The 26,039-nt window shown below is 48.7% G+C and overlaps 2 protein-coding genes across 3 annotated transcripts; both read right to left on the bottom strand.

The window, feature by feature from the left end:
* Window positions 1-123: 123 nt before the first annotated feature.
* LOC308065101 (uncharacterized protein) lies at window positions 124-9,886 on the bottom strand. Its single transcript, XM_080390662.1, has 20 exons — window positions 9,053-9,886; window positions 8,577-8,723; window positions 8,375-8,496; window positions 8,168-8,276; window positions 7,958-8,074; window positions 7,721-7,788; window positions 7,500-7,637; window positions 7,192-7,377; window positions 6,985-7,087; window positions 6,754-6,895; window positions 6,493-6,676; window positions 6,274-6,373; window positions 6,072-6,190; window positions 5,886-5,923; window positions 5,566-5,678; window positions 5,324-5,472; window positions 5,026-5,120; window positions 4,633-4,711; window positions 4,238-4,346; window positions 124-3,852 (listed from the first exon to the last, which is right to left on the bottom strand). The coding sequence occupies exons 1-20, from the start codon at window positions 9,810-9,812 to the stop codon at window positions 3,779-3,781; spliced, it is 2,952 nt and encodes a 983-aa protein (XP_080246788.1). The 5' UTR covers window positions 9,813-9,886; the 3' UTR covers window positions 124-3,778.
* A 765-nt stretch (window positions 9,887-10,651) lies between these two features.
* TMEM209 (transmembrane protein 209) lies at window positions 10,652-25,261 on the bottom strand. Of its 2 annotated transcripts, XM_080390676.1 has the most exons (16): window positions 25,103-25,183; window positions 24,126-24,178; window positions 23,263-23,402; window positions 23,089-23,147; window positions 22,199-22,330; window positions 20,967-21,205; window positions 20,484-20,688; window positions 18,564-18,739; window positions 17,785-17,856; window positions 16,680-16,776; window positions 15,522-15,647; window positions 15,306-15,403; window positions 13,369-13,483; window positions 13,180-13,277; window positions 12,494-12,567; window positions 10,652-12,120 (listed from the first exon to the last, which is right to left on the bottom strand). In XM_080390676.1, the coding sequence occupies exons 3-16, from the start codon at window positions 23,397-23,399 to the stop codon at window positions 12,066-12,068; spliced, it is 1,683 nt and encodes a 560-aa protein (XP_080246802.1). In that variant the 5' UTR covers window positions 23,400-23,402; window positions 24,126-24,178; window positions 25,103-25,183; the 3' UTR covers window positions 10,652-12,065. The 2 variants fall into 2 exon arrangements, with proteins under 2 accessions (XP_080246802.1, XP_080246801.1); XM_080390675.1 differs by lacking the exon at window positions 24,126-24,178 and having other exon boundaries at window positions 25,103-25,261.
* Between the last annotated feature and the right edge of the window lie 778 nt (window positions 25,262-26,039).

Here is a 26,039-nt window from a genome sequence, read left to right as displayed (position 1 = left end):
AATTAAAAAAATCAGCTTTTCCTAGTACCTTCTTCCATCATCAGAGGCAAAGGTTAGACTTTGGCATTTTAGTTTCTTTTTAGGAGATTGCATTTATGTTTAAATAAACCACAGTGTTTTCACATTGCCAATCTGAACAGCTCTGACTGACTGAGTCACTACTACCCCTCTTAGGGAGCACCTACCCGTGATGTTCAATTGAAGTGTTACTATTTGCCCAGTGTTAAGCTCCCCCTGCTCTTGGGGATAGATTTCCCCCAGCTTCTGTAGCCTCACTTGCCACTCCTGCACCAAGACCCAGAAAAATAAAGGTTGGGCATCATAGCTGAAGCATTCTCTGGTACTTTGAACCACAGAAACTGGTGGCAACTGCTTGTATCTCTTGTATCTCCCCTTCATTGCACCTTTGCAGGACTTGCAGCTCACAGGGCAAAACTTGGAGACCTCAGCTGTGCTGTGTAGCTTTTGCAATCCCCAACTGTAATCTGGCTTCTAGCAAAAAAGCCTGTGGAGCAGAAAGCCTTTGCTCCTGGAGAGCATTATCATCCTATTTCAGCCCCTTCCAAGCCTGCATGACTGCTGCATCATCCCACTGCTCCTGGCTCAGGAGCCCAACCCAGACGTTGCTGGCAGCTGCGGGCTGGAGAAACGTTACATGCTGTCCTGCCCCTGGCTTGTGCCGTCTTCTGCGGGACCATGTTGGGCCAATGGACCTTTTCTCCAGCTCCCTCTTCTGGCCTTAGCTCAGTGGTTCTCACCTCTACAGAGGCTGAGTATCTGCTCTTATTGTTTGCCTTCTGGCCTGCAGTTCTAGGACCTTTGTACTGGACCAGCCTGGTCATACATGTCCTAGTTCTTCCCTTACCTACTTCAGAAAGCATCTTCCATCATCACCATGGCAATATTAGAACCATCCTATTAAAACCATTCAAGCCTAGGTCTCGGATCAAGCAGATTCCTTAAGCCCTTATGTCTTCCTTGCCCTGGCAGCTTTATAGGATCAGCCAGGAGCTTTCCACTGATGTAAACACAGGGAAGAAGGTGGTAGGTGTTGCTCTGGGGCACATCTGACCTCAGGCTGGGTTCATACTGACAGCTGTCAGCAACGCTGTCACTTAGTTTTAAATCTTGATGTGGAACACATTCCACCACCCAGGCAGGACGATGCAGCCCTTGACATCCCTGTGACACAAAGTCACTGCTAGGTCACCCAAACACAAGTGCCCAAGCCTCATATGTTGACTGGACCACTGAAGTCACAAGCCCAGAGCCTGCCTGTGCCCTCCACCAGTGGCTTGCAGCTGGTTTCACCCCTCCAACCCAGGCACGCTTCATCCCCAGCACATGGGGCCTCGGGCAGCACAGCCAAGAGCATTACAGAATAAAAGGGCCAAAGACTTGCTTTTGCTGATGAGAGCAGATATGAGTGTTGTCCACTGATGGGATTCCAGGGGCTTCTCCCCTCCCAGTAACCTGGGGTGACTGCTGCATGATGGGCACAAGATCTTGGAGGCCACTCTTCCTAAAAATAAATAAATAAATAAATAAATAAATAAATAAAGACTTGTTTTACACACTGCAAAGCTCACAGCTCTCTTTTGAGGGTTTGCTTGAGTTGTTGCTAGTCTACTGCATGTTGAGATTTTGAGTAAAAGCTTGCCCGTTCACAGTGGCAGAGGCTTTGCTCTGTGGTGCAGCTTGAAAGACACATGGCTACAGGCTTTTCTTGCTCCATCTCCTGCTTGTCTTCATCTCCAGCCCAGGTTCCTCCCTTTTCTCCGTTTTAAGGGCAAGTTAATTCCCTCTGTGCAATTCCATACATGAAAGCAGAAGAGCAGAGTGTCACTGCTTCTGCCAGGGCAGGGCCGTGATTTCTCTGAGGGAGAGGATCCACAGCAGCTCATGGAGGGAGAGGAGTTAAGAGCATCTGCAGCACTGCCTGGAATGGGGACAGGACACACTGGGACAGAGAAAGTCATCTCACGACCAAGGTTTTGTAAGACAGCCCGGCTTCCTTCGCCCCACAACTTACCCCTGCTCCCAGCACCAAGCAGAGCACCTCAGGGCAGTGTCAGACATCTTTGGCGCTTCCTCACTGCCACCCATGGCTACTGCTGGGCTCCTCCTGCTGCAGAGCAGAGCACTGGGAAAGGGACCCACAGTGCTGGCCCTACCACACTTTCCCAAACACAAAGGCTAGGTCTGGCTCCGAGAGAAGTCCCAAGCATCCCTCACCCTAGGGTAGAAGTTTTCTGTTCAGCCTCAGATGAGACATAGGAGAACCTGCTCAGTGCCATCATCATCTGCCCTCCCATCCCCCACCTTATCCATCTCTGACTGCCCCATGCTGTCAAGCCCATCTGCTGCCATCAGCTAACTGAGTACTCGCCCAGGAATCTTCCCAAATGTCTGTATTAATAACAGCAGGATTGTCCATACTGATACCAGGAAAACAAAAAGTCTTGATAAAGCATCATTAACTGCCAACAAGCTGCAGCCCTCCCTTGGGAAGGAGGGGGATCCCCGGCTGCTGCCCACCTTACTCTGGGCTGTTTAAAGTTCTCCATTGACCACGGGACCTTTCGGAGTCCAACATTACCACAGGCAGCGAGCAGCACTCCCCTCTCTGGTTTTTAGTGCCTAAGTACATCTCCACACAGCTGAGGAGGGAGAAGGGGCACGGGAGGTGCAGCGCCTGCATTTCTGTATCTGTCAGTGTTTGTTTGTTTTTTTTAAAGCTCTGATAATAAATCAGTCCAAGCCACCAACTTTGTCCTCTCACCTCACCCACTGGCATTTCCCTTGGCAGGAGGTGCACTGGTCCCCCAGCATGTCACACCCTATACCCCAGGAGTAGTACCAGGAGCATCCCTGACCCTTCTTAGGAGCCTGTTAAAGACCTCTGAGGAAGGATGACCCAGGGCAGTCAGACAAGGCTGGAGACAAGAACTGGAGCTTAGGGAGGGTCTTGGAGGAAGCTGGAGCCCATAACTACCCCACCACATAGCTCTGTCCCCACAGCACAGTGGTGGATCTCCCCTGGCACCTGCTCTGGTGCTCTAACAGAGGACACCGAGTCCTGTCCTGCTCCGCTCCCAGGGATGCTGGCTCCAGCTGAGCCATTGCTGGTGCCTGATGGCCAGCACATTTGAGAGCCAAGCCTTGGTGGACACCAAGTGGCCATCACCCCTAGACTGGGTGGTAGGCAGAGGGGCCCAGACAAGTGACTGAAGGCTCATTCAAGGAGAAACAAGCTTGTTTCTAATTTGTACAAAACTGCTTTAATGACAAAACAGCTGAAGAATACTGTTTGGTGTGTTTCTAGTACCATCAAGAAGCCCTGTGTGATCCCCAGACCCAAGTCCCTTCCAGGGCTGGGATCACCCACTGCCTGGAAGGGCAAGAGGCTCTTCTCAGGCACCTTCTCCCAGTGCAAGATGTCCCAGGGGAGGGGTCTGTGCCCAAGACCACACAGAAACCCCCTTCAGGGCCCTCCACTAAGGACAATTTTCCTTCCAACCACACAAGCACGGGCTGGAAATACCTCTGTGAAGTGCTCCGGCATTGGGGCTCCTTGATTCAGGGGTGCTTCGAATGCTGCCCTTTCCCATCACTGGAGCACTGTTAGCACCCCACTGGGGGAGCCAGGCAGCAGCAGACGCTTCAGTAAACAATGCCTCCAGACTGGAGCCAGCCCAGCCAAGTCCCTGAGACACCAGATAGCTTCTTGATGGGTGCTGAACCCAACGAGAGGGTTGGAGAAAGCGGGGTCCAAATCTCAGCAACCACTGGGCGATGGGGCGAAGAAATACACAGCCAGAAGGATGAAGTAGACCATCACCAGCACCGTGCCTAGGGCAAACGGAACAGGTTGGAGGAGGTTACTTCCTGGAGCGAAGGGGAGGTTGCTTTTAGGACTGTCTAGTGTGATCTGGATTAGCCCACTGTAGAGGACTTTCACGGTCCTCTGCAAAATCTCAATTAAAAGGAGTTTAAACTCCCCCTTAAGGGTGAAAAGGGAGTGATCCCCCTTGGAGCTACTGCAGGGTGGCAGCTCCAGGCTTGACCCACACCTCCAAGATGGTCAACCAAGGCCCCTGAATTGCTCAGGTCACCACTTGCCAAGAGCTGCAGCAAGCAGATGACCCCAGGGCTGTATCCAGGTGCCCACCACCCCAACAGGACATGTAAGGTGGGTACATCAAGTCCCATAGCAACTACACGGGTGAGCAGTCACCTTGGAAGTAGTCACATTTGCCATCCATGAAGATGTAGTTCATGAGCACCACACTGAACATGCTGGCATAGACATGGAGGTCACTGAAGACAAGCGTGAAGTTGGTTGGCTGCAAAGCAGAGGATTGGGGGTTTATGGCCAGCTGGGACAGCCCCACACTGACTGTGGTTGGGGACTTGCCTGTCACCCTTTAAATCCCCTCCTGCCACAAGTCCCTAGGGCTGGGGACAGCCTCAGTCAAAGCAGGAGACCTCTGACCCCACTTTCCCCTGCAATGAGCAGAGGGGCAGAGACACTGGGGATGGTGGCTGTGCCCTTGTCACATCTCACGGAGCACTGTGTGTCCCCAACCCTGCTGCAGGAGGTCACCCAGGATCTGTCCTGGGGCTACTCACGTAGAAGATTGTGAAGAGCACAAGGACGGGGATCTGGAGCATGCAGACCTGGACAGCAATGCAGTTCCCAATCTCGATGCTGGGGAGGACAGAGGACTTAAGAGCTGCCAAGCACCAGGTCTCCAGAAGCCCTTGGCTTGCTCAGCTCAGGGTGAGGCAAAAAAAAAAGCCACCTCAGGGAACCAAACCACACAGCCCAACCTATTTCTGGCCCCATTTCTGGGGTGACTTTTAAGTCCTCCTCAGGGCAACATTGGCAGGGATATGACCCATCAGTGGCATGAAGCTGGACAGCCCATCACTGGCACCAAGGCACAGCTATGGGACTGGAACAGGGCACGGGGACCATGCTGAAGGTAGACACCTCAAAACCCATCCTTTGAGCCAGCTCACCTCAAGCTCAGGTTGTTCTGCAGGGCAAACTGGATGCCATTGACAATCTCTGGCAGCTCAGGCACCATTGCCAGCACAGTGACACCAATGAAGTACTGCGGGGAAGAGGCAGTATCAGCAATGTGTATGGCCAGATCCTGACCATATCCAAACCCTGGGCAACCTCAGTGCATGGAGCATCTCAGCATCTTGCCCCCACACTGCTCTTGGGGCTCAAACAGCAGGTTCCCATCCCTGGAGGGCACATCCTGGTCCTCTGGGCTACCCAAACCTGGCCCACCACCATCCCCACACTCACCTGTGAGATGGTGGAGTTGGTGAGGATGGGGCTGATGTGCTCCGTGGCAAGGTCAGCACAGGCTGACATGCAGAGGGTGGAGAGCAGGAGGATGACCAGGGCCCGCCAGCGAGACCAGTGGACCACAGCACTGTGGTGGTGGCCAGGCACTGCGGGAAGAACAGAGACACAATGGGACACCCCAGCATGGTGAGAAGAGCCGGCCCCACAACTGGGGCATCCCACAATTCAGGGACACTCACTGTGACAGTCACTGATGTGGATATCGTAGATGTGCGAGTGAGTTTTCAGGGTGAAGAAGAGGCCAATGAGGTAGGCAGCAGGGAGCAGGAGGGACACTGTGTACACCAGGGGTCTGTGGGACATGGGTGACACATGCTTAGTGCCGCCAGGCTCCAGCATAGAGACCCTGGGGGGGGGGGGGGGGGGGGGGGGGGCGTCCCCTGGGCATGAAGGAGATGGGGTGCTGGATCAGAGCCCTTCACTGGGGGCAGAGAGGGGACCTGGGAGGGATGCAGGACCATGATCAAACCCAGAAGGTCCCACCCCAGTGGACACTCACTGGACATGGCTGTAGTAGAGAGTGCCATTGTTGTCCATCTGCAGAGAGAAAGAGCCTATCAGTGGGGATGCAAGGGGACAAGGGAAAGCCTTGTTGCCACCACCCAGCACAAGAGCAGGAGCCAGCTGAGCTCAGAGCGTCCCCAACCCCAAACCCCAGCAGCTGGGGGTCCCTCTCCCCACTCACCAGGTCAAAGTGACAGTTGTGGCAGAGGTAGTGGCCCAGTGGGTTCTGGGTGATGTTGTGGCACTCACCACAGATCAGCTTCCCATACACTTTGGAGAAGAGTGTTGGTGCAAAGACACCTGCAAGGATGGAGGGACATGGGGTGTGTGCCCACACTGGTGGGATCCCCCCAGACCTGGGGACACCCCTGGCCCCAGCTCACCTCCCACAGAAAGGAAGAGCAGGGCTGAGCTGACACCTGCTGAGCGGCTGTTGAACCGTTGCTCCTGATGCCGAGTGCCCCCGATCACCATGCACAGACCCTTGGGGATGGAGAAAGCCCCCCCAGGAAATCCCCCATCAGCAGTTTGCTCGCAGCATCATCCCAGCTCTCTGCAGAGACTGGGTGCTCTCATGCCGTGAGCATGTCACCCCATCTCACCGGGACAAAGAGGACACAGCCCACCAGTGTCCCCGTCAATGCTGACTTGACGATCTCAGCGTAGCAGCGGTTGCCTTCGCGCGAGCCCTTGATGAGGGCTGTGATGTAGAAGGTGAGCTCTGTGATGGAGCCAAACGTGGCATTCACCACTGCTCCCACTGCAAAATTGCTCTGGGCAGAGATGCTGAAAGAGAAGGAGGGTTCAGCAGGGCTGGCTTGTGTCCCCAGTTTGTCATCAGGTGTCCCCCCACCACTGCTCACCTGGCAATGGCCATCCCGATGTAGTAGGAGAGAGGCATGATGGAGAGCAGGGCTAACGTGAACTTGACTGAGGAGCTGATCAGGCGGTTGTGGCTGTCCACGTAACCCAACACCAGTGTCACCAGCACCAGCGGCAGCAGGTCTGGGGTGGCCAGTCAAGGAGATGACCACAGTGGGACGGGGTTTGGGGTCAGCCCCCCTACCCCCCCACTCCAGCCCACAAAAGGATACTGACAGCAAAGACATTGATGCCATCCACGGCATATTTGTAGTAGTAGGGGTTGACAGCACGGTAGCAGCAGAGGATCACCTCCCCCTCCAGTGGCACCTCCGTCTGCAGAAGGAGAATTGGGCGACACTGCCCCGAGCATCCCCCCCAAAAAAAAACTCACCCCAAAGCAGGGTGTGGGACCCTCACCCCTGCACAGAGGCACCCACCATCTTCAGGCGTCGGACAAGCACTTGCTCCGGTGGCAGCAGCAGGACACGGGCAGCAGTGCGGGCACTCAGCTTGGCCACAGGGATGAGGACGATGAGGAGCCATGCGGTGATGCACACCAGCCCGTGGGCCACCACCAGCACTGGGTAGCCCAGGCACAGCCACACCACAGTGCCAGCAAGCTGCTGTGAACAGGCAGCTGTCTTTAGGGTTTGCCCCCCAAAACACCCACCCCAGGGGAGCAAAGGCACCCATGGGTGCCATCCCCACATGATGGGGGTATAACTATGTCCAGCATGGGGCTCACCCAGTATCCAGCATCCACCCAGCACTGTGGGTGCCAGCGACGTGGCATGGGGCCACCGAGCAGGGCTGAGCTCTCCCCGGCACTGCTTGCCTCCACACCAGCCTTGCATGTACCCAGGGCCTGGCGGGATTTGGGGACCTGGGGAGATTGAGGATATCAGGGTGTGGCATGGGACACCCCCACCACCTCCCATGGGGTTCTGATTCAGGGGACACTGTTACCTCCGCTCTCTGGATCACTTTGCCAAAGGGCCAGAGGAAATACCCAGCCAGGTCCCAGCAGAGCCACCCTGCAGGGACACGAGTGTCAGCTCTGTTGGGGATACAAATAGCCCTTCCAGCTACAGGACCACCCCACAGAAGTGACCTAGGTGATCCCAGCAGTGCCATTTTGGACTCAGCAAGGAGACCCACAGCTCACTCAGCCTTTCATGGGGGTGTCCCAGATTCAGGACTCACCATAAGGAGCCCCCACAACGGCGATGAACATCATGGCAGCCACAAGGACGTAGAGGAGCGAGAGCCACCAGCCAAAGAGCAACAGGTAGAGGACATTCCCACATGTCACTGTGGACCCTGCAGGAAGGGAGATACCAGATGGGACCATTGTCACCTGCAGCAGCCCAAATCCATGCTGCTGCTGCACAGGGCTGCCCCAAGGCCACCCACCTCCAGAGCCCCGGATGATGTTGAGGTCAGAGTAGAGCTCTTTGACAATCTCTGATCGGTCCTCCCAGGGTCGTGCTGTCACATGACTCTTCCATTTTTTGAAGCCAAACTGCAGAGATTTTTTTGGGGTGAAGAAAAGAAAAATACTAAACCATTACAGCTACCTAGGAGCACCCATGGGTGCCCCCACCCATGCCAGATACTCACCTTGTAGTTGTTTGAGAGCTTGTTGGCCTCCACAGCATTTTCGGCTGTCAGGGTGGTTTTCACCACGCAGCTCTCACAGACCTCTTCTGAGTGCTGCTGGCAGCAGGATGAGGTGGACATGGCTACAGGCGAGATGGAAGGTGACAGGGGGTGTGGGACAACGCCAGCACCCTGCATCCAGCCCATCCCACGGCCGACCTACCTGGGGGCATACGAGAATGGTGCAGGTGGCAGCCCACATCACCCAGATCACCCTGCACATTGTAGATGGTGTTGCAGTGCCGGTCACAGAGGGAGTCCCGGCGGGGGCCATCGCTGTCGCCCTGGGGCTTGGCGGCCTTCGGAACATCTGCGGGCAGGGGTTTGGAATCACACCAGGGCCACATCCTGCCTGGGCTTAGCACCGCAGGACACACAGCCGGGTCCCCAAACCCCATAGGGGGCACACAGAGCTCCCAGGGTAGTACCCCCAGGATGGTACCCAGGTGATGCTCAGAAGGGTTGGACCCCTCCGGTGCCCAGCGTGATGCTTGGAAGTGGGGACGGGGACCCAGCCCCCGGTGCCCAGGATATGGGTAGCACATCCCTCTCGGCGTGATACTCGGGAGAGGGGAGAGAGAAGGACGGACGGAGTCTCCCCGTGCTGTCCCTACCCCGTAGCCCCCTCCCTGCGCTCACCGGGCGCATCGAGCGCGCAGCAGCAGCATCGGCGGCGGCGGCGGCCGGGCTCACCCTCACTAGCCATGGCGGGGGCAGCAGTGGTCCCGGGGGCAGCAGTGCCGGCCCACTCGGGCCCGCCGGTATTTAACGGGCAGTGCCGGCGGGCATGCGCGGGGCGCGCCCCCGGGAGCCGCCCCCGTTCCCATCGGGAGGGGCCGGGGCCGACCCGCCTCCGCGGGGCTTGGATGCGCCTGGTAGCCGAGTGCGCAGGGACCGAGATGCGCGGTGCATCGGGGTGCGCGGGGCTGGAGCGTACGGGATACCGGGATACACAGGGACAGGGGTGCGCGGGGACGGGGGGTGCGCGGTATGTCAGGGTGCGCGAATACCGGGGTGCGCGGTGTATCGGGGTGCGCGAGGATCTGGGGTGCGCGGTGTAGCAGGGTGCACAGAGACCGGAGTGAGCTGTGTATCGGGGTACACAGAGGAGAGGATGCACAGGGATGTGGGGTGCGCAGGGACGCGGGGTGCACGGGGCTGGGTCATGCGGGAACGGGGGGGCATGGTATATCGGGGTGCACGGGGATGCAGGGTGCACGGGGCTGGGGCATGCAGGAACCGGGGTGTGCAGTGTGCTGGGACGCACACAGACCAGTGGGCATGGTTTATTGGGGTACACAAGGACAGGGGTGCATTGGGGCCAGGGTGTGTGGTGTGTCAGGGTGTGGGGTGGCCAGGGTGCACAGGAACCTGGGCCGCACAGGGAGCCAGCGTTCATGGTGTACCACAGCACACAGGCCTCTGCGCTGGGAGTGGGGTGCGCGGGGACCCAGGCGCCCAGGGACTGGGGTGCAGAAGGACTGTGGTGCAGGGTTTATCCAGGTACACAGGGTGCATGGTGCATTGGGGCACTCAGGAACTGGGGTGCACGATGTATTGGGGTGCATGGGGGCTGTGGTGCACAGGGAGCAGGGTGCACAGTGTATGGGGCTGCACAGGGAGCAGGGTACATGGTGTGTCAGTGTGAACAGGGATTGGGGCGCACACGGAGCTGGGGTGCATAGGGACTGCAGCACACAGGGACTGGGGTGCACAGGAACCTTGGTTGCACAGGGCTCTGTGCTGGAAGTAGGGTGCATAGGGACTTGGGTGCACAGGGACCGGGCTGCAGAAGAATCTGGGGTGCACAGTTTATCTACATCAGAGCACACAGGGAGCAGGGTGCACCTGCAGCAGGATGCATGGTTTATTGGGGCGCGCAGAGAGCGGGACGGGTGGGGATGAGGAAGCGTGGTTTATCGGGGTGCACAAACATCTTGGCCACGTAGGGAAAAGGCTGTGCAGGAGGACCCCAGGGCAGCGGGGTGCTGGGGATCCCACGAGTGTGTGGGGCCCTGGGGGTGCAGCAGCCCTGGGCCCTCTGGGGGTGCCTAGCAGGATGGGCTCTTCTTGAAAAACACCCGTTTTTTGGTCAAAGAAGAGTTTCTGCACATGAAGAGCCTCCAGCACAGGACTGAGCTCAGGGTAAAGCCCAGCTAAACCTGGTTCTGGGGCGCCCCTCCTTGGTTCATTGAAGGATTTGGCGATGCTGAACCACAGGCACAACCCAAACAAACGTTTGATAAAACAAACTCATTTAATACAGGAACAAAAGGAGCCATTTTGCAACCATCCCTTGGAAAAACCCAGTTGCCAGTAGCAGTTGGTTCACACTGAAAACCAGCATCTCCCCCCCCCCCCCCCCCAGATAAAAAGCAAAAGCACTGGTCTGGAGAATGCTACAAATTCTTCTGGCAGCAAAAAATACAGTACAAAAATACATTGTCAGAAGAAAACGCGTGGTGTTCACACCCCTGGTAACAAGCCAGCATAATTCTCATGTCTTTTCAATGCAAGTGAGTTTTTTGGGGGGCAGTTTACAACCAGAGCAAGGGGAACGAGCCAACACCCTCATCTCCAGCTCGCAAAGATCTTCAGCATCTCCGGGCTTAGAAATTTTTACCTCCCTTTAAAAAAATAACTAAAACCAATTATATACACTTTAACATGCTCATTTGTCAGAATTTACAACAGATTCTCCCCTTCATCCTTATATAAAAATTTTTTTTTTAGCAAGTATCAGACGACCCCTTTCTTTGAAGCAAATCCAAGTGCTTTCCCTCCAAAAAAAAGTAGAGCGCCAAAAGCGGGGACTTAAAAAGCCTGCATGTTTATACATCCCGATCTCCTGCTGAAGTGCTGAAGCCACGTGCCAGTCTGTGAAGCTCCCAAAAGAAGAGGTTACTAGCAAAAAGAAGCTGATGGGAGCAGTAAAAAAAAAATGAAAAAGCAAAAGGCAGGGTGATGCTGTAGTTGTACAGAGGGTACCTGGTACATCAGAGCTCGCAAGACTGCCGAAGTTGGATGGCATGCTTATTTTGTACAAAATATAAAATGAAAATAAAATTTATGCAGCCAGTGGGGTCAGAAAACCCACTTACACTAAAAGCCATGGATTAAAAAAAACCACACTTTTTTTTTTTAATTGTATGTAACACAATGAAGCAAAACAAGTCTTGATTTGGCTTTTCTCATGTTCATCTGGAGCTTCTGGGATCCTGAAGTTGAGCAGATCGCTGTATCTTTCTAAGCAACAGGTGACTCATGGCTTTGCACAACCTTGGGAGAGCTGTTCCAGAAAAAAACCCTCAAAGGTGGCTGTAGTTTAGTCCTGAGATCAGTTAAGCTCAGCTAAAGGGTGATGACACCAACAAATACATGAAACAGCAAAAGGCTTTTTAAAATGGGTGAGGAGCCGGAAGAACCTGCCTGGTGTCTGTATGCATAGTGTTTCAACAGTGACATGTTTTAAATACCTTCATAAAACCCGCGTGGGAATTACAAACACTTCCCCTCTGCCCACAAAGCAGAGCTTAAATTATCCCATTTCATAGTAAGTCTGTGTTTAAGTCAACAACGTCGCAATGCTGCTCAGTTTGTTTCACCAGCAGAAACTGTTCCTCTGATGTTCGCCAGCATCCCACTGGAGATGTCACTCTCCAAAAATCCACAGAATATTGACTCCCGATAAGCCAAGATTTACCCGCCTGTAAAACCAAAAGTTATCATAATGAATGGCATGTAAATTCAAGTGCATGTTTAAAACATTAAACAAAGAAACATCTATGCCACACTTCAGCACTTTAACATGCAGGTAGGCATCGTGCCGTGAATCAAGCATGGCTCTTTCAGAACGCAGGGGAATCTGGACATTGCTTTTATTGCTTGCATACGTTAAAATTTACCCAATTTCACAAAAAAGCTGCTCTTGTTTCAAAAGAGAAGATGATTTTATTACTGCTAATATCATCCCACTGTAGTGATTTCAGTTTGAAGGGCCTTCAGACAAGGCACTTTAAAACAGGGTGCTCCGTTCACAGCTCATACACGGCATGATGATGACTAACACCAGATACTTACCCCAGCATCCCAGATTCTTTTGTCTTTATGATATACAGAAACATCAGCAAGGTATGGAACATGTTGTTTCTGCCCTGAATCCACAGGAAGAGAGAAACAAAACTTAGAAATCAAGGTACTGATGAGAAATCATAGCAGTATTTCATGTAGAATAAGCGGCTGTAGAAAAAGACATCATGAAATGGCATTACAGGGCGGGCTGTCAGGCTTTTTGCCTTAATATTTTACTTTCTTCAATTACGTAAATACCATGAAAATCCCAAAAGCGTTTTTTTGCTAGAATATCATCTCCAAATACTTTAAATGCTGGAGCATTTTGGAAAGCAGATATGCAGCAACAACCAGGGATCAATACACAATGAAAATGTGCAGAATTTTCTTTTTTGGGACTGGAAGCTATTCCCCAGAATTCTTATGGACAAGCACTGGGGCTTACTGGCCTTACAGGGTGACAACACACATCAGGGAGTATATGACATGGTATTTTAAATAAATAGTCAGAAAATAAACAAGAGGAAGCTTCTGTATCTTAAATAGATACTAAAGGTATTATTTAGTAGCAGGCTAAGACCAGCCTATGTGTAGTCGATAAATGTGGCTAGGACCTAAAAAAATAAAAACCCCCAACAAATCAGATCTGCCAACAATTTCCTGACAGCAGGAAAACACTAGTAACCCCACTGTACCTTGGGCAGGTTGTAGACATGGCGCTGGTAGATCAGCTCGTAGTGGGGTGGATTGATGCTGCTTTGGTAGATGCAAAACACATTTTCATTTGAAGTGTCTGTGAATGAAAATTTTAAAAGACAACAGGGATTTCATGGGTGCCAACGTGATCCAAGAGGCAAAGAGCAGCTAAACACAAGTGCCAGTACCTGGTTTATCTGGTGTTTGAAGGAAGTGTTGGGAAGTGAAGGTTTTGCCATCGGGATACTTGGGGTGAGGTGGCAGCCTGGAGTCGAGGTAAGTGCAGAACACGTGCATAATGATCTGGGCAAAGAAAACCAAATCTCACTTTAGTGCCTTTAAAAATACAGCAGTTTGCTTGCCGTTGCCTCAGGCATTCCTTACAGTATTTGATAGTCTGTGGTTCAACGCTGGCCTAACCCCTCTGCGTGCTGGAGCCCAAGGCAGCTTAATGCTTACAGCGCCAACTTCAATGGCCCAGGCACACCCCTGGCATGAAGGCAAGTTTATTTTTTCCAGTACGTGAGTGTCGGTCACAATGCAATAAACTGATGCTGCATGTCAGGAGCTCAGTTCACACACAAGCAACTTTATCCTGGCATCTTGCAGAATTTGGCAAATCTTACTTAGCATATTTAGGCCATGAACTCCAAGCCATCTGTTTTAGCAATGGGTTCTGTACTAGCTGCGAGGATTTGGCTGAGAAGGGCAGATGAAATCAAATTACAGCTTTGCCGACACTACCCCTATCAAGCAAATTTCTCCTTTTGCCTCACAAAAGTCAAAACAAAAATCACTGGAAAAATCTGAGCTGGCCGAGAATCTTGTTAAGAATGCCAAAATTTTGAAATAACGTCCTAGAACAAGTATCCAGAAAACAATGCCGCAGCCTGCTATTTGTTTTAACCCTTCCCAGAGAGTTCTCAACATTTTATGTGAGCAACAAATTATCTGTCATATATAACAGGATCTATTTCAGAGACAAAACAAAGGAGTTGCTCTGGGCCACCAGTCTCAAGAAGTTTGGGAGATGTACCGTGGGAATCACAGCTTCGTATTACCTGCAGCGTGATTAGCAAAAATGCAAAACTGTGTTTGTTTTTTTTAAATAGTAATTGTCTTAAGTTAATGCCAAAACTTCATGGCAAGTGTTTATTTACACTTTTGAGCTGTTCACCCTGCTGTCTGTTAAGACACTAAGAGTTGCTCTGCAGCCAGTCACAACCAATTATTTAATCACCTTCACAATCAGAAAATCAAATCCTATTTCAAGACTGATTTTGTACAACTCTAGCTTCCAGAAACTGAATCTCACTGTGTCTTTCTCAGCAAAATTTTGAAGCTCTGACATTCTGATCTCCTGGGTTTTATTCTCCCAAGTAACTGAAAATCTATTTACAGTGGGGAAAAAAACAATCACACTAACTCTACTTTTAGATACAGAGTTCAGGTGAAGACTCACACTGTAAAGCCTGTTTTCTACTCCCTGAATTGTTCTGTTAATTATTTTAATCAGCTCAGGTGAATTTTCAAGTCATTGCTTACACAGAGGTGCTGTTCCTCCTTGACCTTTCAGATTAATGGGCTAAGCATCACTACAAGTCTTCTCTCAAGCAGGATGTGCAAGGTCTTCAGACCTCTCACAAAATATTACCAAATTAAACAGCAGTCCTGCCACTTGATCTGCTTTTTATTATTATTATTATTATTATTACATTATAGTACAGGAAAATGAAAACATGGCAAAAGGTTTTCTCTGCATTATAAACTGTTAGGTTAAGGCAGATACTTTCCTTTTTTTAAAAATACAGCAGAACTGCCCCAACAAGATCCCCACCCGGCCAGCTGCTCCCTGGAGTTCTGACAGATGTTTCAGAGTACTGTAAGTAAAAGCCCGGCCTAAGACTAAGACATGCAATTGCATTTCTGCGATCTATACAATGTCCAATCCTATCTGCATTATTCCCCATGGAATCTCACCAACTACAACACGATTATCCCTGTGAGTGATGCAAATAGGATTTTACCATGTTCCTCAAAAGACTTACTGCCTACTCCCTCCAAAACCTGTGCTGAAAGGCAACCCACTTGAAGCTGTCATATCAAGACATCTTCAAAAACTTACAGAGGAGTCAGTGGGCAAGTCGGTGTCCCACTTACGGCCTTTGAAATCCCCTCCTCTGTTCCATCGGAATGAACTCATGCATCCTCCCTGAGAAAGCTCTGAAAGCAACATGATTTATTCAGTTATTGTGCATGGAAGTATATGAAAGTGGTATCTTATGCTAGTTTCAGGGGCTGTCAGTATGGTGAGACCGCGTACAATGGTGACATCACATACCTTTGATCCTTTCAACCAAATATTCCTGGTTTGGTGTAAGATCCAAATACTGCACTATAGCATTCAGGGTTGGAATGAGAGGAGCTTTAACAAGCGCTGCCTGCTTCAGACTGCTGATGCTGGCTTCTGTAACACAAGAAGAGCCAGTGCAGGTCAGCTATGACCACCACAGAACACTGAACAACCTCCCTTACTGAGCATCGCTGCTGAGGACTTTCCTTTTTGGTGCACCATTTAAAGTCCTAGAAACATATAACATGTGACACTATCCCAAACACCCATTTCAATTACAGTGAAGTAGCAGATACCTCCTTTATGTGACAGAATATAAAAGCTATAAGGAACCAACATCTACTTTGAAGAGCAGAGGGAGAGTAACAAAGCGGGGACAAGATCAGCATTGACCAGTTTTTCTGCAGGCATTGCAACAGATGGTAGCTCTTGAGGAGACACTACAAGACACAGCCTGCAAAAGGGGAATTTAATGTAAAAACAGCATATAAAATCCATTTCTTCATTAAAGGGACATAAATTTGAAGCTACAAGAGAAGCAGTTCCTTCAGAATTGTGTCATGACATGAAAAACAGAACTCCATCAGAATTTTTTTTAAAAAAACAGTTCTTTCAGAAAGCAGCCAATTTTAAGGACGTATTTGGAAAAGCATGTATTAGTGGAAAAGGTGAGACTTTATAGGGAGACAGTGAGAATTTATATATAGCACATCTATCTTTGAAATGTTTTCTGATAGTTTAATATGTAATAATCAATGATAATTTGAGTTTGTAATTCCCCAGCTGTAAATTTAGGGGAAAGGAAAAAAGAAAATAAAGTAAACAAGAAAGGGAACAAGAAAAAAGAAAAAGGAAGCAAAGCAGAAAAGACAAAAAGAAAAAAAGAGAAAAAAAAGAAAGACAGTTATGAATTTTATAGAAGACAAGCATCCGTGTGCCAGCATCAGTATTTCCAGAAGTCTTATGAAGAACTTTCCAGCTTAACAAAATGCTTGAGATGGAACAAAAACAACACTAATAGAGAGCAGAAATGAAACACTACCATTTAACAGACCTCATTTATATAATACCCATCCAATGGCCTGACTACAGAGCAGCCCTCCACTAACCACCATCGGGAACTCGAAATCTCCCACCTCATCCTACCTCCAATCTGCAATTCTGGACAACCCATTCGTCTCAGCTGAGTGCTCACAGACTCGATCTCTTGGACAAGTGGCACTAGAATAGTTTCATTAATCCACTAGGAAAGAAAAGGGTGAAAATTCAAGAGGTTGGAAGCAACAAAAATGCTAAAAACCCCCAACCCTTAGTTTACATCTTACTAATCACCACCATTACTATCACAAAGCAGCTTAACAACAGAAACACTGAAGCCAACCAAGGAGGAAAGTAATTAAATTAGAATATCAACTTAGGCAGAGTTTATATGACTCTTTAATACCATCTAAAAGGCCAGAAAAATCAATGTAAAGGAGTCAGGAAAACAAATCTCTAGGAAGTATCAGATGAAGCTTTTCTGAACCATGAGGGAAGGGGCATTCTGAAGCACAGCCCTCCCACCATAAAGATAATTTATACTTTGATGGATCCACTCCCTCTCACATTTGTTTCAGGAAATCAAGAAAGTGATAAACACTATGTGTGGGATTTGTACGTGACAGAATTTGGGAGCTGAATCAAGCTGGCCCTAAGTACAGGAACAGACACTCTGGAATGTGGTATGGACCTCATAAAGATCTTTACTTTTCATAGATCTTACTAAAGGATAAAAAAAAAAACAAACACCAAACCAGCACACTTGACAGATGCTATGACTAAAGAGGTAATTCAAAAACAGATTTATTAATTATTTTGCCATGGCATGCAGTTAAGTCTCCTCTGCTGTAGCAATTCCTATTGATAAGATTAAGATTTTTCTTTCTGCCCTTTATTATGCTGCTCAGGGTTGTCAGAAAAAATATCAAGCTTTGGGTTGGAATTTTCCATGCTTTGAGCCCGAGAGAATGAATTTGAAATACTGCAGAAACATGGATTTAGCCATCTGAGTTACAACATGGAAAACCAAATCTTCTCATATCCCATATGCTTTTGTCATTCAAAGCGTAGATGAACTTGGTAACTGAAGTTTTCAGAATACAAAACACTGAGGTCTGGTCGAAAACACATCTCAGTAGTCCTCTCTTAGAAACACAGCAGCATGGTTCTATCTTCTCTAAAAAAACAGGCAGTCCCTAGAGATGGGACTTACGTTTCTGAACTTAGCAGTCCAGGAATCCATGTGATCAAGGAGCTGTCGGTTCATTGTCACCCGTGCCCAAACCTATGGAAAAGTTTATCAACTACGTATGAGAACTTCAGAGAACACCAAGAGTTTTTAGGGTCTACGACAATTCCCAATATGAAGTACAGCATAATCCAAATCATATTTTTCCCCAAAACTCTTATCCATCTGCTGGCTTTATCATGTAACTTCTACAGCAGCTTCACATACAACGCTCCTGCTCTCTATTCACGGTACAATCACCTTGCATAAGCCCAAATTCAGTTTTAAGCTCTCTACTCTGTAGGACAAAACTGGTCTGAAAGGTAGGCTCGATTTAAGAGGTATTTGAACTGAAAGCTTCATTAGGCTAATGTAGGAAATAAAATTGATTAAATTAATTGAAGCCACATGAATTAAATTCCTTCACATCAGACTTTTTTCAGCCACAAGCATAAAGGCAGTACTTTATATCCTTCAGCTGTTCCACTGCATTAAATACAGATCAGTTTCAACTCAGTTTTTGTATCATAAATGTATTTTAACCAGTGCAAGCCTTGCTCTCCAGCAAGAAATTTAATTTTCCAACCACAACTCAAAATCTGAAATATCCATTTACAGTGGCAAGGAGTCTTGCAAGCTCTATAAAGATGGTTAAATGCTCAAGGATTTCTCTCCCCCACGTTTTTGATACAGCTCAAATCCAAACCTTTGCACAAAGCTGGGTATTTTTTCTCCCTCTTGACTACCTTGCTGCCCGAATTTACCTCTTCTGCAGCCTGTTTTGAGCTCAGGTCAGCTTCGTCTTTGTGCGCTGATGGAGCCTGGGACCTGCAAGCCAGCTGATACTGGAACTTTCTCAGCATCTGTGCACTGTCTGCCATGGAACGGCTGTAGTTCCAGAAAGTTGGGCTGTTGGAAGGAGAGCTGGAATCTGAACTCCCTGAAACGATTTTTTCAGTAACATACAATTATTGCCAATTCTGGAAGCAACAGCACAGGCACGATAGGTCAGTATATTAAGGCTTTGACAAGAGACTCAAACTACCATGAACACATACACCAAAGTCAGCCCGCATCAACACCAATCTCACCCTTAACTTGATTGTCCCAAACCAGGACAAAACCTGCCCGCAGGTAATTCACCTCTTTGTCTGAAATGCCTTTTCCACAAGAGATCCCTCTCATCAAGGTGATAAAGCCTGTCATCTGACCACAGTCCACTACAGCCAACAAATGCTACAGAGATGACCTATCAGCACACATTCCCATATGCTGCAACAGCAGAAATAACCTATCCAACAGGATACTCGGGAGGAAAACTTCCTGAACCTCCTAAGCCATGGAGACATGTGGAAACAATGGCATTCTACCTCACATTTCAACTCCTCAGTAGAAGACTGAACTGTTCAGCAGCCACCCTTAGCAAGGTCACAGGTGATTAGCATTAATGGGTTAGGTCTATTTACTAGTACAAGTACACTGGAGTCCTCCTGTACAACATCCTTGTCTCTAAACAGGAAAGATGTGCGTTTGACAAACGGACCACTAGGTGGATAAGGAACTGACTGGGTGGTCACACTCAAAGGTTGCGGTCAACAGCTCAATGTCAAAGTGGAGACCAGTGACAAGCGGCATTCCTCAGGGGTCCATACTTGGACCAGTGCTGTCCAACATCTTTGTTGGTGACATGGACAGTGGGATCAAGTGCACACTCAGCAAGTTTGCCGACAACGCCAAGCTGAGTGGTGCGGTCAACACGCAGGAGGGAAAGGATGCTGTCCAGAGGGGCCTTGAGAGATGTGCCCATGCAAACCTCATGAAGCTCAACAAGGCCAAGTGCAAGATCCTGCACCTGGGTCAGGGAAACCCCAAACACAAACACAGGCTGAGCAGAGAATGGATTGAGAGCAGCCCTGAGGAAAGGGACTTGGGTGTGCTGGTGGACAAAAAGCTCAACATAACTCAGCAATGTGCACTCACAGCCCAACAACATATCCTGGGCCACACCAAAAGCAGCGTAGCCAGCAGGTCCAAGGAGGTGGTTCTCCCCCTCTACTCTGCTCTCGTGAGACCCCACCTGCAGTGCTGCATCCAGCTCTGGGGCCCCCAATATATGAAGCACATGGACCTGTTGGAGTGAGTCCAGAGAAGAGCCACAAAGAGGCTGGAGCACCTCTTCTAGGACAACAGGCTGGTAGAGCTGGGGTTCTTCAGCCTGGAGAAGAGAAGGCTCCAGGGAGACCTTAGAGCGGCCTTCCAGTAAGTACCTAAAGGGGGCTTTCAAGAAAGATGGGGACAGAATTTTTAGTAGGACCTGTAGTGACAGGACAAGGGGGAATGGCTTTAAGTTGAAACAGAGTAACTTTGGATTAGATATAAGGAAGAAACTCTTTACTGTGAGGGTGGCAAGACACTGGCACAGGCTGCCCAGAGAAGCTGTGGCTGCCCCATCCCTGAAGTACTCAAGGGCAGGTTGGACGGGGCTTGGAGCAACCTGGTCTAGTGGAAGGTGTCTCTGTCCACAGCAGGGAGGCTGGAACTAAATGATCTTTAAGGCCCCTTCCAGCGCACACCATTCTATGATTCTCTAATCCTTTGCAGCTTTTCTTATCTGCAAAAGCCACTCTTGCATAAAAACACCACCTCTCATTACCAAGCTTTTCCAATCAAATCAGTGTATTTACCTAGTTGAAGTCTCTGCTGTTTCTCTTCTTCATTTCGAAGAAAGGTGTCCAGTGTCTTGAGTTCTGTTATATAGTCTTCTTGGCCAATAGGTGAATTATACAGAATGGGCGAAGAGCGGTAACGAGACCTCAGCCCACCGCTTTCCATCGGTCCAAAACTCGTGTAGTAGGGTGATCCAGTAGGAGAGGGGCTGAAGCTGGAAACCTTGGGTAAATAAAAAAAGCTGTGTCATTTTCCTTCTACTTTGTATTTACATTTTAGGTTTTTTTTTTTGCTTTGTTCTGAAGCAAACCTGCCACTAAACCAAATAAAGTTACAGTAGGGAAAAAGGACAAAACTGAATACAACAAATTTATATCTATATTGCAAAAGGAGCAAACACACAAATACACAACTCGCTGCTGGCTGCTGCTCACCTTCAATGGCATACGGCACAAAACAAGCACCAAACTGTACCCTTGTACAGTTGTCTTGGTTGTTACCTTATTGTAGCTGCTGCTTGGTGAATGGGTTACAGCACTGCCGTAAGAAGTGCTGCTGCTTGACAGAGCCTGTAGCTGAGGGCTGTACCCTGTGATACAACTGGTAGTAAACTTTGGACTGGCACTAGGGGAGCGAGATGGGCTGTAACTCAGCACGCTTTGACCCTGGATTGGAGGAGAAGGTGTCGAAGACGGGACTTTCTTTGCTGCCAGGTCACATGGTGGAGTTGTTTGTATGGCTGCAATAAGGAAAAAGAGAATTAGCACTGTGGATGCAGCTCACCTACCCCTTTCAAAATGTGCAACAAAATGCATACACAATGCTATCTTAAGGCAATTCTATAAAGAGGCTAGAAGGGACACAGGAAAAATCTGGCCCCTACAGAACTCAGCTGTCAAGCCACTGCTGCAAAAAAAAACCAGAGAAGACTAAGACACATGACCACAACTCAGCACAAATTCTACAGCTTCAGATTTCAGTTAAATGTTACCAGACACCCTGCATAACCTGGGGGGCTTCTCTAACCAATTTCATCAGCTACTCTATCTGCCTACTGTACACATCTTTAGCATACTGAATGTCTTAATTTATTTGTGCAACTATGCATACAAGATCCTTGAACTGTCGTGATTACTCCTGTCTATGTCCTGTTTTCTAGGGGAAGACTAGCAGAGTGAAAATACTACCATCCTAGCATTTTGCTTTTGGTGTATTTATCTTGTCAGGTTCTGCTGTATTTTAGAACTTTGCTTTCATTTTCATAAGCTTTCTGAATGACCACTCTCTAGGCTGTCATTTTCAGACTTCATGTGAAGGTCTCTCTGTCCCCCTAATTTGGTTCTCGATACCTAGTGTACTATTAGTAGGATACTAAAATTAAACATAAACATGCACTCTCTACCTTACTCCTAGCCCTACATATAGGTTACACATTCCTTGTCCAACCTCACCAATGTTTGAGCCTCTCACTGTCCTTCAGCAGTCACTACCATCCTGTCCTTTTTCCCTGTGTGCTTGTTTCCCCTCCAGTTCTCCCACAAACACCCATCAAATTACTGCCTGATGCTGTGAATTTTAATATGTAGCAGGTAATTCAGTTTACCGCTTGTGTCAGAGGAGGCAATTCAGAACTCACATCACTAAAGAATCCTGTACTTGAGAAAAATACCATCTTGCAACAAAATAAAGAATTAAAAAAACCCAGATTGCTTGAGATATTTATTACACTCACCTGCATTCCGCAAACCCAGCAGGGCCTGCTGGCTAGGAGTCACGACCAAGCTCGTCGGTGCCATTGTGTATTTGAAGTACAACCAGAAATCAAACAAGGCATTCAGGCTGAACAGAGATGCAAACACAAGTTCTAGAAGAAACAAAGAAGTTTTTACCATAGCTTGAGCATCGGGAATAATAAAAGAACATTATTTGCAAAAACAGGCATATGGCCATTAAAAATAGGTCGTTATTAGGGCTATCAATAAGTACCAATCTAGGAAAGTATCTAGGTATTTCTTCACCTTCTTATGCAAGAACCATTAGAGATAAATTTTCATGGCTATATTAATTTCTATTGCTAAAATTCAGTTTTAAAAAGATGGACGGTTATTTTCCAAAAGCAACATAAACTACTGCAATGAAGCTTCACAGTATTTCTAAAACATTTCCCATCAAATCATCTGTCACTCATGTCATGATTTTTCTCTCCCTCTTACTCCTTTTCATCCTTTTATTCGATACAGCTAGTTTGGAGTCTACTCATCTGAAACAAACTTTAACTACTGTGAAATGCCATCCACACCCACAGTACCACATAGCAATAAAATCTGCACTGTTCTCCAAAGGTTTATCTTTGCATTAAACAGATTTAATGCACCGAACAAGTTTGTCGTGCCCTTTCATGCTACATCTAAGAAAGCTGCTAACACTCCTTACCTGTCTCTAAAAAGAATGAAATTGCAACAGTTTCAAGGGAGATAACTGAAAGCAAACCAAAATTTTGGTTTAAGTTTAAAATAGAAAAAAAGGCTCGCTTCAAAATTACCTCCCTGGCAGTAAAACTGACAAGTGGAAAAAAAAAAAAAAAGAATCCTGAAAATGAATTTAAGTATTGCAGCAACCCACCAATATACCAGAGTGGCCAGTATGTGATATTGTAGTATGAGCTGATGAGTTTCCCAGTCCTGAAAAGAAAAACAAGAAGATATAATTTTGCAACAGTTCGGTCCCAGGAAACATTTAGGGATATACAAAGTAGGATGCTTTGCTTATTTGAATCAGATGTAACAATTAACGTACATTTCAGTATATATCATGCCCGCAACGGATATATTAAGGAGTGCCCAGGCCAAGACCACCTTCCGGGCTTCAATCTCCTTCCTCATCTTCATAGTCCTGTCAATGAGGGAAGTTGCTGGACTCTGTTCCAGTGTCATTATCTGTATCAAGAAACACAGAGAAAAGCCAAAATCTGTCAACTTCTATACAGTAAGATTTTCAGTCATCATGAGATGGAAGAAAAAGCAGTTATCCAAAACAATCTATACAAATAGGCTTCACCTTTAGCCACCAAGTAATTATTCTTTTAATATGCTAAACATAATTCTTTTTACCCATAAAACTAGGTAATATTTGACAAATCCTACTGTCAGCTCTGTTACTTCATTACTAACGAACAGCATCCATCTACTCCAGTGAGGTATAGATAAGAGGACAAAGACAAATTCCAACCTCATTTTTGAAAAATAACATGCTTCAGAAGCTACAGGCAAAGCTCCTGACTTCTCCAGGCAAAGGAAGTCCAAGAAAAGAATGGCTTGGCACAATTCTGCGGTATTTTTATTGAAAATCTCCACTCATATCAGTAGATAACAGAGTACTTTCAGACTATACAGCCACCTCCTGTGGGCTCAGTACACCCGAAAGGTAACAAACTTGATGCCCAGTAACATCTTTTGTGAAAGAAATAACCCTGGTGACTTTTTCTGCTAATCCTGTCAGCAAAATATGCTACTGTTCCTTTGTGCCATCTGCTTAAAAACTTGTAACATAGTTCTTCACCAGATGGGAACATAAATCATTTGCTTTTTTGGTACAAATACTTCAACTGGACATTACTACCTAAAAAAAATTTTAACAATACAAAACTCAAATCACATTACCTGCTTCTTACTGGTACAGTGATTCAATGGTGAAACAGTTAACACCAGGATTACTGGAAGAATTATACAATGATACATTCATTACCTAGTAATTTTTTTTGACAGATTTTTCATATAGTTTGAGCCTCAAGACTTCCCTTTCCACACTGACAAATGTAGCAGCCCTAAGCAGAGATCCTCTCCCCCATCCTCATGCTCCCACTCTCTCTCCCTGAACCATGTCCTCCTGCAGAAGCAGAATTTGTACTGTTAGGGCGCTGAAATGAAAGTGGGATTTGGTCCCTTTCTACTTGACTAAGAAGGCTGGGTGTGGGATTTTCACCTCCAGACTGAAATATGTCCTTCCATACCCCCTGCCCTCTTCTACTAAGGCACAGGAATGAGGGAAGGTCTCACCTTGACAACACGTAAGTCCCGCTGGCCCCAGATTCCCCAGTTTCCCCCATGCAGGGCCCTCTGCCACACACAGCTACAGCTCTCCTTGCTCAACACCCCACAGCACCCTCCACCCAGATCTGTCACAAACGAAGAGCCCCCACACCAGGGCCCTCAGAGCTCTCCCTGCCCAGATCCCACTGTCACACGCAGGCAGCTCCCACATCTCCCCCCAGCCAGAAGCCCCATGCCACCCCGGAGGTCCTCTACAGCTCGCCGCCGCCCCCCCGATCCCACTGTCAGAGAAGCAACCTCACTGCTCCCCCCATCCAGACCTCACCGTTACACACAGGCAGCCCCAATGCTCGCGCTGTCCACAGCCCCGTCATACACCACATATATCTGCCCCTTATCCTGAACCCTGTCACATGGAGGCGGCCCCAGAACTCCACCCGCCCACAGCCCGGTCACACACGGGTGGCCCTCCACCTCCACGACTCGCTGCCGGACACCGCCCGGCTCTAGGCAGGCAGCCTCCCCTCAGCGCCCCCACCCCGCGCAGGCCCGAGGCGCCCAGCCGTGCTGGGGGTCAATCACCGTACCTGCCGCAGGGCCGAGCGTCCGAGGAGACGAAGGGGACACACAATTCTCCTCAGGGAGGGCTGGCGCACCCCATTTTCCCAGACCGAAGGCAGAGGGGGCACGCAGCAGAGCACTCCGCTCACACAGGCGACAAACACCCACCGTTCCACGGCGACCCCACCGCCTGCGCCTGCGCGCGCCACAGTAGCGTCACCGGTTGCGCCGCACGACGGGAGGCGGGGCCTGTTGCACGGGGGCGGGCGCCGTGTTTTGGCGGGAAGGGGCGCGTGGCGCTGGGTGGTGGGGCGGCCATGTTGGCCGCGCCGTGGGAGGTGTGAAAATGGCAGGCAGGCAGTGACCGGCTAACTCGCTGTCCTCTGTGCTGTGCTGCAGATGATACCGGAGTTTTACCAGTGTGCTCAGTTGTAAATGTTGCAACTAATGTATCCATGACACGGCCAAGCAGTACAACACTGCATTGTGTTGCTTTGCTACCAGTGGAATGCTGCATTGTGTAGTTCAGCTACTAGTAGATAACTCAACTGTTAATCCAGCACTGCCATGCCCACTGATATAGTGAAAAAAACCCTAAAACTCTGCTGCAGACAGAAACTGCATTGATAACAGAAACATTAATACCCGAGAAAGAAGGAAGGGCGGAAGCTTAGCACTTAGCACTTTGAGAAGGGACAGTTAATACCGATGTAGATGAGCTCAACAAGAATGTAAATAAGGAGCCTTCTGATGAGGATGTGCTCTAAGGTAAAATAATTCTGGTAGTAATAGATCAGCGACTTCCTACTCAAATGGCCCCCACCCCAAAGAAGGTGGATCCCCCGCCTGCCCGGGGATCATGCTGATCTAGATTAAAACCAGCCCAGTGGGCACGTATTAGTTCGACATGTTTAGAGTGGACTAATGAAAGGACTAATCGTTAGCTAGCAGATGTTTTAAGAT

This window comes from Falco punctatus (assembly GCF_963210335.1).
Source record: "Falco punctatus genome assembly, chromosome: 6".
Lineage (NCBI taxonomy): Eukaryota > Metazoa > Chordata > Aves > Falconiformes > Falconidae > Falco > Falco punctatus.
This window is presented reverse-complemented; position numbering and strand designations above follow the sequence as displayed.